The following is a 17,438-nucleotide window of genomic DNA, read 5'->3' as shown; positions in this document are numbered from 1 at the left end:
GCCTTTGTTGTTTTCGGGAAGGGTTGGTTCCCCACCTCACATTCTCATCATTCACCTGGGTGGTAATGATCTGGATTTGATGAAGGGGAAGGCCCTGTCCTTGCAGGCATTGGCGGATCTTTGGGTCATCCTGCGGAGGTAGCCTGGAATTCGTCTGATTTGGTCTGCTATCCTGCCTCAGAGAGTTTGGCGGGCTGCTTGGGATCTGGTGGGGATCGAGTGGGCCCGCAGGAAGGCAAATTGGGCCCTGAGGAAGGCCTTGGAAGGGGGTCTGGGTACCTTCCTTCCCCACCCTGGGATCAGTTGGGATGGTTGAGTTGTATCAGGCAGATGGTGTCCATCTGTCAGATATGGGGAACCCGGCCTTCTTGAGTGACTTGTGGCAAGGTCTGCGGGTGGCTCTGGGCCACCCAGGGGGCGCGAATGCCTAAGCGGAGGCTTTGCATTGGTGGTGGCAGAAGGAGCAAGGGGTTTATTCCTTGCTGGTGAGCACCCAGGCCTCTGCACCTGTTTAGTGCAATTGATCCGCAGGAACGGCAGATGGGCTTTATGGCTCAATGTCGTATAATGCGGATCGTATTCATGCCTCCCCTTATTAGCCTCCTTCTGGTGATCGGGGCTCAACTCGAAGGGGAGGATAATTGTGGCCTGCTGGCCTGGCACTAGCCACAGTGGTATTGTCACGGCTCGGGTCTCAGATAAGGAACGACGGCTGCCAACGTCCCGGCAGCTGGCCAGAACTCTTGCAGCCGGCTGAGGAGTAGCGCAGGGGTTATCGTAAACAGTCCAATTAGTCAACACCATAAATCCGTCCGGCCGAAGGATGAAACAGAGAGCGTAGTCACAGGAATGCAGAGGGTCGGAAGCCAGAGAAAGCAAAGCCGAATACAGTCAAAATACCTAAGCCAGTCCACAAAGTGGAGTCAGAGTCCAGAGTTCCAAGTCCAAGGTTCAAGCCGGGTCAGGAGTACACGGGTTCTCTCAGCAAGCAAGAGGGTGCAGAGCGTGGTCACGTCCCAGTAGGATCGTTCGTTGCCAGCACAGTTTGCCCTAGGGCCAAGGTTACAGATATACTGTGCTGGCTTGTTAACTCATTAGTATGCCGGGCTTAGATCTCTTCTCCCCCGCATGCGTGCCTCACTTCTTCTGCTTCGTATCTCCTGTCGTCTCCTTTCACGGAGCCGGCTAACAGGTGGTGGTGATTCCGGAGGGGATGAGCTGGGGCCCGGCGTGGCCTGATTAGTTCCAGGTGGCTCCTGCTGCCGGCTTGCTTCTTCGGGACTTACGTCCAGGGCTGTTAAAGGCGCCTGCTCTGAGCTAGCAGGGGCTGGGTCAGGGGCAGGCATGACAGGTATGGCTCGCGCTGGGGGCGGGGTGGCTCGCCCATTTATGGACTTGGCAGGGTCGGTGGAAGACCCCAGAGCTTGTCCTTTAGTTGTTTACCTTACCACATTGATTTGAAGTTAATAAAGTGGCCTGTTTCCCATTAATCATGTGTCAGCCTCTTTATTCCGACTGGGGGTGCAAACTGAAGAACTGCTTCTGGTCACTGGGTTGGATCCACAAACCTTTTCTGCTACTGAAGAAGTTTCCCTTTTGATCAGCCCAATACGCTGTGCTGGGGTTCATGGGACTTATATGGACAAAAGTCATGTGGGATGGGCAATACAATGAGGGGAACTGGACAAGATTTCACAAAAGAAAAGTAAATTTCACCCAGCCCACTGTAGAAATACTAGGTTGTATGGACCAATAACTTTATTTTTTATAAAGTTATTTAAATTTTTAATAAAGTTATTTAAATTTTTAATAAAGTTATTTAATTTTTAAATAAAGTTATTTAAATTTATAATACATAAGATAAGAGCTCTGTGACACAGAGTGGTAAAACTGCAGTACGGCAGTCCAAGCTCTTTGCTCATGACCTGAGTTTGATCCCGACAGAAGCTGGGTTCAGGTATTTATTTATTTATTACGTTCGACTTATATCCCGCCCTTTCCGCAAGCGGACTCAGGGCGGCTCACAACATCATGTCAGTACAATTAAACCAATAAAACATATAAAACCATAATTTACATATTTCATTTTTAAAAAATCATTCTGTGGTGCTGCATCAGTACAATATGGAAGCTTTGAATTTTCGAACAGCGATCACCAGCATTCTATGAGATGCCCGGTGGCAGCCCTCTTTCAGTTAAACATCGAAGGCCTGCTTAAACAATTCGGTCTTACTGGCCCTGCAGAACGCAGACAGATCCCGCAGGGCCCTTATGGCTTCTGGAAGAGTGTTCCAAAGTTCTGGTGCTGCCACCGAAAAAGCCCTAGATCTTGTCACACATAACCTGGCTTCTTTTGGTCTGGGGGCGGACAGTAAGTTTTTTGCCCCTCAATGCAGTGCTCTCTGGGGAATATATGGAGAAAGGCAGTCCCGTAGATAGGCAGATCCCTGACCATAAAGGGCTTTAAAGGTCAATACCAACACCTTGAAGCAAACTCGGATCACAACAGATAGCCAGTGCAGCTCTTTCAGCACTGCCTGAATGTGCTCCCATCGCGGCAGCCTCATTAACAGCCGTGCCACAGCATTCTGCACTAGCTGTAGTCTCCGAGTTAGCGTCAAGGGTAGCTTCATGTAGAGAGCATTACAGTGATCTATTCTTGAGGTGACCGTAGCATAGATTACCATCGCTAAATCATTGTGCTCCGGGAAAGGAGCCAGCTGCCACACCCACCGAAGATGAAAAAAGGCAGATCTAACAGTGGCTGCTACTTGGGCCTCCATTGTAAGGGAGGACTCAAAGAGCACACCTAAGCTCTTGACCTTAGTGGCCGGTATTAGTGGCACCCTGTCAATAGTCGGCAGATGGATCTCTCCCCTTGGACCACCCCGACTCAGATAGAGAACCTCCGTCTTCGTCGGATTCAGTTTCAGCCCATTCAGTCTGAGCCAAGATGCCACAGCTTGTAGAGCCAGGTCTAGATTTTCCGGGGTACAGTCAGACTGGCCACCCATCAATAGATAGAGCTGGGTGTCATCCGCATATTGATGACAACCCAGTCCGTACCTCCTGACAATCTGGGCAAGGGGGCACATGTAGATATTAAATAGCATCGGGGATAGGACCGCTCCCTGTGGCACCCCACAGCTAAGAGAGTGCTTCTGGGATGCTTCCACCCCTATCACCACCCTTTGTCCCCGATCTTGGAGAAAAGAGGTCAGCCACTGTAAGGCAGATCCCTGGATCTCCACATCGGCAAGGCGGCTAGTCAGTAGCTGATGGTCAACCGTATCAAAAGCGGCTGACAGATCTAATAACAACAGCACCGCTGAGCCGCCCCGATCCAGATGTCGCATGAGGTCATCTATGAGAGTGACCAGAACCGTCTCCGTCCCGTGACCTGGCCAAAAGCCAGACTGGAATGGATCCAGTGCAGAAGTGTCCTCCAGGAATCAGTGTAGCTGAATTGCCACAACCCACTCTATAACCTTACCCAAAAAGGGAAGGTTCGACACCGGCCGATAGCTCACCAATGCGGCCGGGTCTGCTGATGGTTTTTTTTAAGAGAGGATGGACCACTGCCTCTTTAAGAGGTGTGGGAAAGATCCCTTCTACCAGGGACCTGTTGACAAAACCTTGCAGTGCTTCACACAGCCACATCTGGCTCGCTTTTACAAGCCAGGATGGGCACGGGTCCAACCTACAAGTCGTAGGGCGTACAGCTACAAGGATTCTGTCGACTTCCTCCAGACTGAGTGGATTGAAAGAATCCAGAATTGGACCAGAAGATGCGCTTGGTGCCCCAAGTTCTTCTAATGTATCAATTATAGCAGGTAAGTCACGTCAGAGCGATGAGACCTTATCTGCAAAAACACTCGCAAAAGCCTCACAGCCTATTTCCAATTCTCTAATATTTTGCTTGCCCTGCGGTAAATTTGTTAATGACCGAATTATACTAAACAGTTGTGCTGGGTGCGAGGTCACAGATGCAATTCTGGACGCAAAGTGGGCCTTCTTTGCAGCCTGAACTGCCATCTCATAGGTCCACATAAATGACCTATATGATATTCTTGTAGCTTCGTCACGAGTGTGGTGCCATTGTCTCTCTAGTTGTCTTAATCGTCGTTTCATTGATCGCAACTCCGGGGTATACCACGGAGCGGATTGTGATCGAGGATGAAGAGGACATCGGGGAGCAATTTCATCAATGGCCATGGAAAGCTGGTAATTCCAGATCTCCACTAGCTCATCCAACGAGTCATCAGAGGGCCAGGGATCCCGCATGGCCATTTGAAGCCGCCACGGGTCCACCTGGCTACGCGGGCGAGCTAAAACCTGCTCACCGCCTAAACGGGATAGGGATGACATGTCCACACGAGCCTTCAAGGCCTGGTGGTCAGACCATGGCACTGCCTGATCCACTACTACTCCCGCCGCAAAGATCAGGTCTAGTGTGTGCCCAGCCTGGTGCGTGGGCGCTGTTATATATTGGGAAAGTCCCAGTGCTGCCATGGAAAGCACTAGGTCCGTCGCACGAGTGGAAGCCGCATCCTCGGCATGGACATTGAAGTCACCCAGGACTATAAGTCGAGGGTGCTCCAATGCCCAGCCTGCTACAGCCTCCATCAGGGACGGTAAGGCACTGGCCGGTGTGTTAGGCGGACGGTACACCAGCCATAATTGCCAAACTTTCCCCAACGTCCCATACCAGGCCCACACACTCCACACCCTTGATCTCTGGTGGCAGAAGTATCCTGAAGGAGCAATCCTCCCATATGAAAAAAGCCACCCCTCCCCCCGCCCGCTAGTCCGGGCCTGGTGAAGGACGGAGAACCCAGGCGGGGCTACTTGGGAGAGAGCGACTGTCTCCCCATCCCGCACCCAGGTCTCTGTCACACAAGCCAGGTCCATGTCCTGCCTAATAAAAAATTCTTGCGGGACTGAGGTTTTATTATTTATGGACCTGGCATTGCACATTACCAGGGACGGAGGCACATATTTCCACTTGGCCCTCCTACCAGCTATCCGTGGGATGGGACACAGGCTGGAAGGGGAGCGAGCCCTCTTGTGTCTTAGACTCCTTCCGGTCAAACTTTGCCTGCTCCCACCGCTGTACTTTCCCCTCCCCAGGAGCACTGGAATCCCCTGACCTGACATCACTTACCAAAGACCTTCCAAAGTCCAGGTCACTTATCTCGAATCAGCCGGCTCAAGGTTGACTCAGCCTTCCATCCTTCCAGGGTCGGTAAAATGAATACCCAGCTTGCTTGGGGGAAGTGTAAGTGACTGGGGAAGGCAATGGCAAACCACCCCGTAAAATGTCTGCTGTGAAAATGTCATGATGACTTCACCTCAGAGTCAGAAACAACTGATGCTTGCACTGGGGGCTACCTTTACCTTTAATACATAAGATGGTGATAGCATCATCTATTGTCTTCAGAAGTAAGCCACCAGGATTTTATGCAAACATGCATTTTGAAAGGGTGAAAGACTAATGTTATCCAAGTAGAACAAGAGCAGACACAGATACAGTGAAGGAATCAAGATTGCCATATGAACTGTACTGTTTAACACTCCTGATCAGGGGTCATTTTGTCTAAAAATAGGTGGTGGAGCTCATCCAGGGATTGTTATGCAGCTGCACAGACTATTCAATGGACAGAGGTGGAACTCTCAGAAGGAGGAGGAGGAACTCTCAGAAAGGTTTAGGAGCTGCGTTCCTGTGAGCTCCCACTGAATCCAAGGTCAGCTCCTGACACTATAGAACCACGCTTGAGAACAAAGACACCTTCCAAATGAAACGAAAGTTGGAATGGACAACACCTCTTATTTTGTTTTAGTATGTTACATATTGCACTGCAGATTTTAGGCCACCCACTTCATTGCAGGTATTAATGATTTATTTCATTATGTAGATTTATATTGTGCATACACCGTTGATATGATACACATAATAAGTCATATTGCATCATTTCTTTCCTGCCTGTTAAAAGAGGTTTCTTTTGGCCACCCAAAAATGGATTGGGGTTCATGAGAAGGCATGGAAAATCTAACCTCTCATCTGCCTCCCCTTTGGTATTTTAAATTAAACTTAGAATTCCCCAATACTACTGAGAATTTAAAGGAAGATTTATTTGCTGATTTGATCATGGCATCTGTTTGGCTCTTCAGGATATGCTACAGTATTCTGTTATTGTATCAGATGGGCTAGGTCTATTTTTGGAATCAGAGCTGGGCAAACTCCCAGCAAGCTTATTAGCCTTAGGCCATTAAAAGCCTGCAATTGTCTTTAATCAGGAGCAATCATCAGGCCTCTTTCCTTTGTACCTTGCGTATTTCATTGTGGAAACAGGGAATTAAGATAAGAAGAGGTCAGCATGCACAATGCACCCTCCCACCTAAAACATTCCAGTAATTTAGTGAAACCTTCAGATTATGTGTAGTTAGCCATGGGGAGAAATATTAATTGTTCTGGATATTGCGGTATAAATATTAGAGGAATCACATTAGGTCTTTCTAGTTGCTCAAAGAGGAACATTCAACATACAACTACGTGTGTCAACAATACTACTACCCAAGAGACATTTGTTCCTGGCTAGGGTGGGTACCATTTCTGAAAGGTCTGGCCAGCTGTCATTGCTGTTGCATTGTATAATGACTATTTCAAATGGATTTCAAAATTGAGCATCAGCTGTCCCCAAAGTGTACAGTTGGTCCATGTGTGCTCAGTACTGCATTGTGACTTCTAAATTCCATATGACAGACAATCTGAAACATAGGTTTACTAAGGTCTTTATGCTGGATGAGATGGATGTAGTTTCCAGAAGAAAAAAAATAGGATGTTAACTTTAAAAAAATTCAGTACAGAATCTATGAGTTGGATCTAGAAATACCCTGGGCATGCACTTTCCCCCCAGGTTCTGATAGCCCAGGTCAGATCCTGAGCATTAAGTGTCTATAGCTCTTTCCTATTTACTGGTAGTTGGTGGTATCTTGAAATCTGCTCAGAACCAAGATGCTGATGTTACCTCCACATGCCAGTGTTCATCATCATTTGTTGTTGGGTTCATTTTCTGCTTTTAAGTAAACAAGTTTCTTATAATGCTGGATGGTTGAAGGGCTGTTCCTTAGTTTTTAAAGTCTTCTTTCTTCTGCAGTGGCTAAATATCAGTTGATACAATGCTTCTGTTTATGTTTCAGAGGGTTAAGTGAAGATATTACTGCTTGTGCCTGAATGACTATGAGATCAGGAATCTTGTTGCTCTATTTCATACTGTGGAAGTTTACTGGGGCTTTTTTTCCAGAAGATTTGAAACCACTCAGTATTAATTGCTGTGAGTATTAATAGCAGGGAAATTTAACCCTCTCACACACAGAGAAAAATATTGCAATGATGTCCTAAACCAGAATACATATGCACAAAAAGTTGCAATGTTTTCATGTTATTTTTTTAAAAAATGTACAATATTTATACCCCATGTTTCTGCCTTCATAAGGACCACCAAGGCAGCTAACAAATAAAATATGCAGAATATAATCAAATCTTAATAACCATGAAAAACATCAAAAATACATCACTGAAACAATGAAAACCAAAACTAAAATATGTACAAAAGTGTAAAAAACAACAATGAAACATTGGGCAGGAAGGAAGGACCATTGAGGAACCCCAGTAGCCACTATCCATTATAATTCCTCAGTGAAACAAATTAAGAATTGGATTCAATACAAATAAAAAGCTCTTCATGGCCTTGGTCCCTCTTATCTGCAGCACTGCCTTTCTCCCTATACTTCGCTCATTGCAGCAGAGACTTCTGCAGGTGACACTCTGCAAATGAGCAAAGTCAACAACTGTCCATTTGTTTGCATTCTCTGTTGTAGTCTTCATCTTATAAATAACTGGAATTAGCTGAAGAACTCCAGGTTGGATCCAGTGAGCTTCTTCTCTCAATCTCATCCAATTTTCCTCCTTATTACTGGTCCTTTCACACATGGCTTTTGTCCAAGCAGGTCCCACAAACCCAGCATAGCATGTTTGAGTGATCAAAGAGGACCTATTCTCCTCACAAGCAGGGAATTTGGTTGGATCTAAGTCTGCATCTTCAACACTGAAATGATTTGCAAGGAGATGAGAGTAAGGCACATGGTCCTTAACTACATTGGTGTTAATCAGCAAACAAATTTGCTCATGAAGCCTGAACTGAGCCTCAATCCACTCTTTTCTTTTCATAGATAAAGAACATTATCTGGCATTTACAGGCTTTTCAAAAGTCTATACCCAACCAGTGATCAAAATGGACATCCAGCAAACCTTGATTGTGAACAGAATGCTTTACATTGCCGCTAGGTTAGTTGTCTTCCTTTACTCCCTTTCCCTCTTCTTATTTTTGATTCCAACCCAAGGTTGGTATCGTGGTTAAATGTGCAGACTCTTATCTGAGAGAACCGGGTTTGATTCCCAACTCCTCCACTTGCAACTTCTGGAATGGCCTTGGGTCAGCCAGAGCTCTCTCAGCCCCACCCACCTCACAGGGTGTCTGTTGTAGGATGATGAAAGTAGAGAAGATTGTAAGATATTGAATTTATACCCCGCCCTCCACTCTGAGATTCAGAGTGGAGGACAGGGTATAAATCCAACAACATCATCATCATCATCATCATCATCATCATCTTCTCCTTTTTGTTTGTAGCAAACAAAATGAGTGTCACATGAGAGAGATAATTTCCTCTGCAGTTATGTACTCTTTCAAATTGAATCACTGGATTAGATCCAGTCAGGTTTTTGCTTTATCTTACACAATTCTTCTCCTCACCCAATCAATGGCTTTTGGACATGCAAAGCCCATGGTCCCCTGCATAACCTTTTTGAGAGTGATCAAAGGGGGTTCTTTCTACCTTTTTCATGGTTATAATGTCAACTTTGAAAGCTTCTTCAGCTTCCACAAAGAACTGATCCAGTTCTCATCTTGTGATGGAACTGAACAGGTTTCACTTACATATATACAACTTAGACCTAGAGGCCCTAAGAGCATCCAGTCCAGTAGCCATCATAACAATGACTCTGCTTCTTTCCAGGAGACACATGACCTCTCCTGTGAACAGTCTAAACTGTATAATTCTTGTAACTCCTTTCTGCCTTCATCAACAGAAAAGTTAGTTAAATTCTAACCCAATGTGTCAACCAGTTCCATAATTGCAGGGTGATGTCTCAAAGGCTGCTGGAAGAAAATGTGTATTGACTCCAACAGGCTGTGCTATATGGCTTATTGGAAGACCCTATCAGATGATGGTGTCAGATGCAGAGAAATTTCTAATTTGCTGTTACCATTGCAATAGCTAGTTAACATTCAACTCAACTTGCTAATTGTCGACTCCAGTATCTGTGTCTTTAAACTCCCAGGAACTAATGATTAGCAGTGACACTTTTGCATCATCATCTTCTTCTTTTCTTCCAAAGATAACATAGTAAAATTTACAAGATTATCAAGCTCATCAGTTAAGAGCCTAGGGTCAGTTCTGAATCCAGCTTTATTGCTGGACAAGAAAGTCGAAGCAGCTCTTAAAAAGGTGTTCTACCATAAGAACATAAGGGAAGCCATGTTGGATCAGGCCAACGGCCCATCAAGTCCAACACTCTGTGTCACACAGTGGCAAAAAATTTTATATACACACATACACTGTGGCTAATAGCCACTGATGGACCTGTGCTCCATATTTTTATCTAAACCCTTCTTGAAGGTGGCTATACTTGTGGCCGCCACCACCTCCTGTGGCAGTGAATTCCACATGTTAATCACCCTTTGGGTGAAGAAGTACTTCCTTTTATCCGTTTTAACCTGTCTGCTCAGCAATTTCATTGAATGCCCATGAGTTCTTGTATTGTGAGAAAGGGAGAAAAGTACTTCTTTCTCTACTTTCTCCATCCCATGCATTATCTTGTAAACCTCTATCATGTCACCCCGCAGTCGACGTTTCTCCAAGCTAAAGAGTCCCAAGCGTTTCAACCTTTCTTCATAGGGAAAGTGCTCCAGCCCTTTAATCATTCTAGTTGCCCTTCTCTGGACTTTCTCCAATGCTATAATATCCTTTTTGAGGTGCGGCGACCAGAACTGCACACAGTACTCCAAATGAGACCGCACCATCGATTTATACAGGGGCATTATGATACTGGCTGATTTGTTTTCAATTCCCTTCCTAATAATTCCCAACATGGCGTTGGCCTTTTTTATTGCAAACGCACACTGTCTTGACATTTTCAGTGAGTTATCTACCACGACCCCAAGATCTCTCCAGACCTGGAGTTGGTAGTTCAATTCAGCTATGTTTCCTTCAAGGTTAGAGTATGGCAACACACTCTACATGAGCCTGCCCTTGGACAATTTAGAAACTCCAGTAAGTACAGAATGCCACAACCGAGCTACTGCTGGGTACTAAGTGGAATCTTTATATCACTCTTATTCTGCAGACACTCAATTGATTATGGCTCAGTTACTGGGATTGCTATAAGTTTATAGCTATAATCAGCAAAGTCCATAATGGATGACAGATATTTCTGGAAGTGAGCAAGGCTTGGAAACTCTTTATAATTAGAAATCACCAAAAAGGGGCATCTGATTCTAAGAAAGGCAAGTGGGGTCCCTCTTTGACCATCAAAAAAAGCTATGCTGAGAATCATGGGACCTGCACATCAAAATCATTTTATATGGGGGTTGTGGTATGGAGGGGAATTGGATGAGACTGAGTGAAAATGTGGCTGGATCCAATCTTTCATCCAATGCAAGAAACTTTCCTATAGCCAAGAGGCTAGTCTCACATTGATTTATCCATCGCAAACAATTCTTTTTGGTGACACCTGATCTGTTTATCAAGACATTCATCCCTCATCTTTGTTTATAGGAACAACATTTATGCCATCGAGCTGGACAGGGCATATCGATTTGAAATGCACTACAACAGAGTAAGTTCGTTTTTTACCTGCTGGTGAAAAATGGAGGAAGATGTCCTTTTTGACTGCCAATAAGGCTATTTTGGTGATAATGAAAAAAAAATATTATTTGAAGCAGGGGCTTTAGTGGGGGGGGGGGCGGAAATCATCATATATGATATTTAAAAATCTTGTTGGATCTAACCAACAATTTGATACTGCCTTATCATGTATGCATCAGAACAACAGAAGTCAAGACAAAATTCTATTATTCTCATGCCAGGGTAGTAGAAAAATGAGCAATAAATAGGGTTGGTGGGAGAGACATTTCAGCCTTGTTCATAATTTCTAAGTAACTACAAAGAACAGCACATATTTGCACTGGGAAGTTTGAATGAGATACCATGTCTTCTAATAGCTCTTTATAGTATTTTTGCTGTTCCAAGTACTTCACTCATAATCTTATTGCAGTCCTTGCAACAGCCTTCTAAGGTGGGCCAGAGTTTATATCCCCATATGGGAAATAGAGGTGGAAAGAGAGGGAGAAAGCCTTGCTAAAGGCTACCAAGAGAATTCATGGCATTAAGTGGAAATGAGATCCTCTCAGATCACAGCTCCTCTGCTTAGTCAGTATATTTAGTACATGTTTCAAGGTATGTGGGTTATAGACTCAATAAAATTTAATTAAAAAGATCAGAAGAGTTTTTTTGTTCTATTCCTTTATTATTCTGAAATTTCATTCTTTGCTGTAATTCACATTTTCTTAATCTGATAGTCTAGACAGGACAATTTCTCAAAGTGGAGGATGCAGTTTGCAACATCTCTCAAAGCTCAAGTATGATGCTTGTCATGCATTCTCCAACTGTCCTGTTGGTGCTTTCTGTATGGGAAGGGGGATCTTTGCATTACAGAAGTAATTATGGGATGATGTATTCCAACACATGTTGAATACATATAAAACAAATGTAGGATTGGATCCAAAAAACTTTTCTGCCAGTGAAAAACAGAGGAAGATGTCCCTTTTGACTGCCAACAAGGCTATTTTGGTGATAGTGACAAAATGATTTGAAGCAGGGGCTTTAGTAGGAAAGAAATTATCAGATAAGATTTTTAAAAAATCTTGTTGAATCTAACCCATATGCTGCCTATCAAATTATATCATGAATGCATCAAAACAACAGAAGTTAATAGAAATTTGCAGTGCATCAATGAAACAGTTGATGTAGCAGAACAACAGAACAGGTCAGATTCATCCATTCTTTACTATACAGTGGCCAGTTTGAAGACAAGAAAGAGTTAGATCCTACCAGCTTTTCAAATCCATCTTGTTCAGTTCCTCTTCACAGAAGGCCCCATTTTGCATGGCTTTGTCCCTGCTTGCCCCAGGATTTCTGGCATGTCCCTTTTGACAGATAAAAGGTGGTCTTTCTCTTTCTTTCATCAGTAGAAATCTATTAGGATCCAACCCAAATACTTTCCTAATGTATTTCTTTTATTTTTTGTCTAATTTCACTTGGTTTTTTTACTTTGTCAAGCGAGCTATTCTTTAAAAAAACCCCAATTTAATAGCCATCAAAATTAACTGAGCAATTTTAATCCATGGACTCTGCTGGCTGATTTGCACAGCAAAAGCGCAGAAAACTTGCAATTAAGTTTGTAGCTAACGACCCTAGGAGACTATTGTATTTGGAATCCAGTACAATGGGCTGGATCCAGTCAGTTATGCTCTTTCTTTTCCCATACTCAGATTTTCAACAGCCCCTGTCCCACATGACTTTTCTCTGTGCTTTCTCAAGTCATCAGCATAACTTTATAAGGTGGTCAAAGGGAACCTGGCAGAAAAGCTGTTTGATTCCAATCCAAAACTTTCTTTGTTGTAATTTATTGATTTCTCCCTCCTCCCCACCACATTCTTGTAGAGACTGGTATGGAATTCCAGTATAGAACAAAGAAATAAATGTCAATCATTCGGGAAAACTGAGGTAATCAGTTTTAATTTCTCTTGCAGCTGCTCTCTCCTGTTTAGTTTCTTGACTGCTACTTATGACCTTTCTCTGTGATTTGGAATGGACCATATGTTTCCTACTTCAGTAGTAACAGCCAATTCATAAGCCCAAAGGAAAAAAAGCATTGGACTGAATCCCACCAACTTTTCCAGTTGCTGGTGGACAATGCCATCAAGCTGCAGTTGACTTACATGACCCTGTGGGATTTTCAAGGAAAGAGATGAACAGAGGTGGTTTGCCATTTCCAGCCTTGTAGCCAGGACTGGCCTTGCCACTAGGCAAACTAGGCAAATTCCTAGGTCATCAACCTTCTGGGGGCACCAAATCGGGTGCTCCTCATGTGACTTGGTGATGTCATCAGTGGGGGGGCACCAGAAGTTAGCCTTGCCTAGGGTGCCAGACAGTCTAGGGCCAGCCTTGTTTGTAGCAACCTTGGACTTCCTAAGTGGTCCCCTATCCAAGTACTAATCAAGACTAAATCCTCTTTTGAGATCTCATGAGATCAGACCCACCTGGATGTCTCAATTCCACTCCTAATTGTAGTTTCTGTCCTATAAAGCTGTATCCATGCACAATCCAAGAACCCTCCAGATAGCTTTTTCAGTGGTCAAATTGGTCTCTCTTTCCTCTTTTTTCAGAAAAAAAAAAGCTGACAAGCTCTGCCTCATTTAAGTAGCATGCAATAATACTCTTCTACTTGTGAAAGATTCATTATGCACAAAGAAGACTCCTCCATAAGCAGTTTTGGATCATAATGGAGTACAATGTGACAAAATGTGACATTGGGCATGTCAACATTATGAATGTTTAGATGCACCTGGGACTCAGTAGGTTGTACTGACCATATTCAATGCTGTGTTTGTTAGAAACAGAAGAAAATGCTGGTGTGCCGTTCCCCTCGGGATGAACTGAGAGTTATAGTTGTTTGTGTACATATTTGAAATGGAGCAGGAGTCTCATCAAGCCCAGCCAATAACTAGAAGTAAGAGAAGTGATTACATAAGTTGGCTCCAGTAGCCATTGCTTCTTCTTGAAATCTTCTTCTTGCAATTGCTGCTCCACTTATTGACCCTTTATAACAAGGGTGTCAAACACATTTGGATTTTCGGCTGGGCCATGTGTGTCATAAAATGTAATGCCAAGTAGGGGAGATATAAACTTTATAAAGAACACAGACAAACACATACACTCAGCCGAATCCACCTCACTGGCTTGTTGAGCCTCAGCCAACAGAACGAAGAGAGGTTTGGCTCAGTAGCTCTGCTGTGCAACTGAGAGAGCCTGGCAAAGCTAGCTTTCCTTCCCTCACTTCCTCCCCAAGGGAGGCGCTTTGCTCTGTAGCTCCTGTGCAACTGAGCAAGCCTGGCAAAGCAAGTTGTGATGCAGAAGGAAGGAGACAACAGTGAGTTGCTTGCAGGCCTGGTAGGAGTCTTCCAGGGGGCTGATTTGGCCCCTAGGCCACATGTTTGACACACCTGCTTTATAATGTGGAACTAGCTAGCTGTGTTGCAGTGCCCCACATGATTTTTTTCTGATTCCCTTCAGAAAGGCTAGAAGGAAGTGGCCTAATTTACTTTGTAACAAGAAGGTCATACTAAATAGGGTTGGGATTTTTGACTATTAAGCTCTACTAAGAAGAAGCACAGGCTGCCAGCAGGTATGTAAGAATAACTGTAGAGTACCTTGAAGCATCTGAAACTGTAGGCAGGTTGGTGTTGAGCCACGTCAACCAACAAAGGAAATCAATGCAACTACAGTTTCCCCAGTTCCTAGAAGGCAAGTGATTTCAATACAGCAAGAAGAAAGACTATTGCGTGCCTTCTATGTAGGGTTGCCAGCCAGTGGCACTTGGCAGGATACTGGGGTGGATGGGAAAATGGGGCAGTATTGCAGCAGCTTTGTGGCACTTTCAGGACAAACCTGAAAGTTGTGTCATTGCATCAGAATTCACCAGAAACTCTATCACTTTATCAACATTTTCCCCATGTCACCCTACCAAATGGTGGCAGGGATCAAGGGCTACCACTGGGAGGTCTCCTTCTTCAATGGGAGACTTTGGAGCCTACTTCTAGCAGCATTTTAGATAAAACTGCTGTTGTAAAAGATATTTTGCTATTGCAAATGTTATCCTAACCCTAGCAATTAAATTTGCTTCTATGTTTAAAATCAGTTCATTTGCTGAAATACTATTTCTCATTTTTATGCAGGAGGAATGCCAAAACTTTTTAAAGGTTTTTTTGAAAAAAAATGAAAATGAATTACTGATCTGTGGGACAAACGCCTTTGACCCAATATGCAAGTATCAGAAGGTATGGACATAAGAACGTAGCAAAGGATTCCTACTGGATTATACCAGTTAGTGTTATCATGGGGATGTGATCCCCCCCATTGATTATTTTAGATATAGCTATTGATTCCTGTTATTCTCCCTTTTAAGAGATTGATTTCTTTTTCATTTCAATTTGAAGAGAAATCAATGCACCATTTTGTAACTTCAGATTTTGCCATTGATTTATGGGGAGTGCTCTAATAGGAACTGTGACAAAGCAACCCTTTTAATAATCTCCCCTCTAAAACCTTGTCCGTTTAATTCAGTTGTCAAAATTACCCTTCAGAAATGGCAAATGAAGCACATGTAAAGATTTAAACACATTTTTGGTTTATTTGATTAAACTGGCAAGAAAGGGTATATTCACCGGGATTGGGGTTTAGGTTTGGTAGGGAGTTATAGCAGCGCCCGCCTCACGGCCTCACTGGATCTCTATATTTTAGTCTCTTCGGGGTATTTTTACTTGTTCTGTTGATGGGACCACAGCAGCTTTGTTTATTCTTCCCACACAATATAGGCTCACGAGAACTTTAACTTAAACCACAGATTTATTGTAACAAAAAGTCTTAAACTGGGGATATGGGAGATATTTACACAGGCTTATATGTTGTTCAGTTGTTTCAAGCTTACAATCACTTTTTCTTTCTTGGATCTTTCACAGTTACATGGTTCACAGTTTCCCTTCAACTCACTCTCCACCTCTAGCCAAGGTCTGGCCTCTTGGGATTGATGTGTCTAGTCTCACCCCTCGACCGGAGTCTCTCCTCTCAGCCCTTCTTGGTGTCTCAGACCCACATCCACTCCCTCAACCTCCTCACTAGATCTTCAGAGTGGTTCCTAGGTGTTTGTGACCTTTCCGGTCTTAACTGACTCACACACACACAGCCCTCTTGGCTGGTTTTGTCCAGCTGGCAGTCTCTGGAAGACTTCCCCATCTCTGTCTCCAGCTTCTTCACAGGATCAGCTGCCCTCTCAGCCCTTCTGGCCGGCACTAACTGACCCTCTCAGTCTCTGTCAGGCCCCAACACTGACAGACTTCTCTGACAGGCCTCCACTCTGTCAGACATCAACTGACTGAACTCCTGCCTCAGCAGTTTCTCTCCTTCAACCACCTTCCCTCCCTGAGAGCTCTGAGCACTTTGCCCCCACCCTCAGGTCACCTGATGCAGCCCTGTGCGTCTTCAGATTATGGTTAACCCATTGCTTTCCGTCACAGGAGTAAACTAAAACTAAACACAGATTTTCATTTGATATTGCTGACTTCTCAAGAGATGGTTTTGTAATGAAGATGTGGCATTCACTAAAGGTATGGCAAGTACGGCAGACGTAATAATGCTGAAACTTAGAGGTTACTTGGTATAGATTTTCATATAAACTTCACACGTGTTAAATATTAGTTGGGATTCCTCTTGTATGAAAAAGATGACATGAAAAAGAATTATATTGAAGGGACTTTTTCTGCATACTGTTTTTGCCAGTGGCAATTTAATAGCACAATTTTTACTGTGTTCAAACAAGGAAAGAAGAGAAAAAGCCTTACTGCTTTGGAGTGAACCAAAGCAATTGTATGAGGCCAGTGCGTTCTATTTATTTCTAAAGAGTTTCCATTCTTGTTGCTGTTAGGCGGAGTCTTTTGCCTACTTAGGAGAGCCATTCAGTGGACGGGGCAGGTGCCCTTTTGATGGAAAGGATCACAATATAGCATTGTTTTCAGGTAATGAGGGAGAGAAATACACACACACTTGTAAATTATTTTCATTTTAAGAAATTTATATCCCATCTTTCTTCCTAAGAGCAGTGCCTAACAACATATTAAATGAGAACAAATCTCATTAAAAGCCTGCCTCTATTGAAAACTTCAGTAGTTGGATCCAAACAGCTTTTCCACACTATTTCACTGCATTCTCTTCCTTACTACTTCCTCATGGATTTTGTCCATGCACTTTGCTGGGTCACCAGCATAGTCTTTTTTGTCTATCCAAAGGGGCTCCTGTTTTTCACCAATTGAAAAGCTGGATGGATCCAACTCACACAGACAATAGCTTACATATATAAAGACCAAATATAAATAATTTCTTCATGACAGCTCTTTTGAATAACAACAAAATGTTTAATACTAGCATGTAGGCCAGCAGCAATGAGATCATACAAACCTTCACGGAAAGGTCATCCGTAACAG

At 43.7% G+C, this 17,438-nt stretch overlaps 1 protein-coding gene across 1 annotated transcript in view; it reads left to right on the top strand.

Moving 5' to 3' along the window:
• Nucleotides 1-17,438, top strand: part of LOC132583584 (semaphorin-6A-like) — a 39,516-nt gene that overhangs the window by 2,233 nt on the left and 19,845 nt on the right. Inside the window, exons 2-5 of the mRNA XM_060255208.1 lie at nt 8,233-8,347; nt 10,897-10,957; nt 15,138-15,239; nt 16,883-16,973. Coding sequence (XP_060111191.1) covers nt 8,233-8,347; nt 10,897-10,957; nt 15,138-15,239; nt 16,883-16,973 — 369 coding nt within the window. The remainder of the gene's footprint in view (nt 1-8,232; nt 8,348-10,896; nt 10,958-15,137; nt 15,240-16,882; nt 16,974-17,438) is intronic.

This window comes from Heteronotia binoei, chromosome 15 (assembly GCF_032191835.1).
Source record: "Heteronotia binoei isolate CCM8104 ecotype False Entrance Well chromosome 15, APGP_CSIRO_Hbin_v1, whole genome shotgun sequence".
Lineage (NCBI taxonomy): Eukaryota > Metazoa > Chordata > Lepidosauria > Squamata > Gekkonidae > Heteronotia > Heteronotia binoei.
This window is presented reverse-complemented; position numbering and strand designations above follow the sequence as displayed.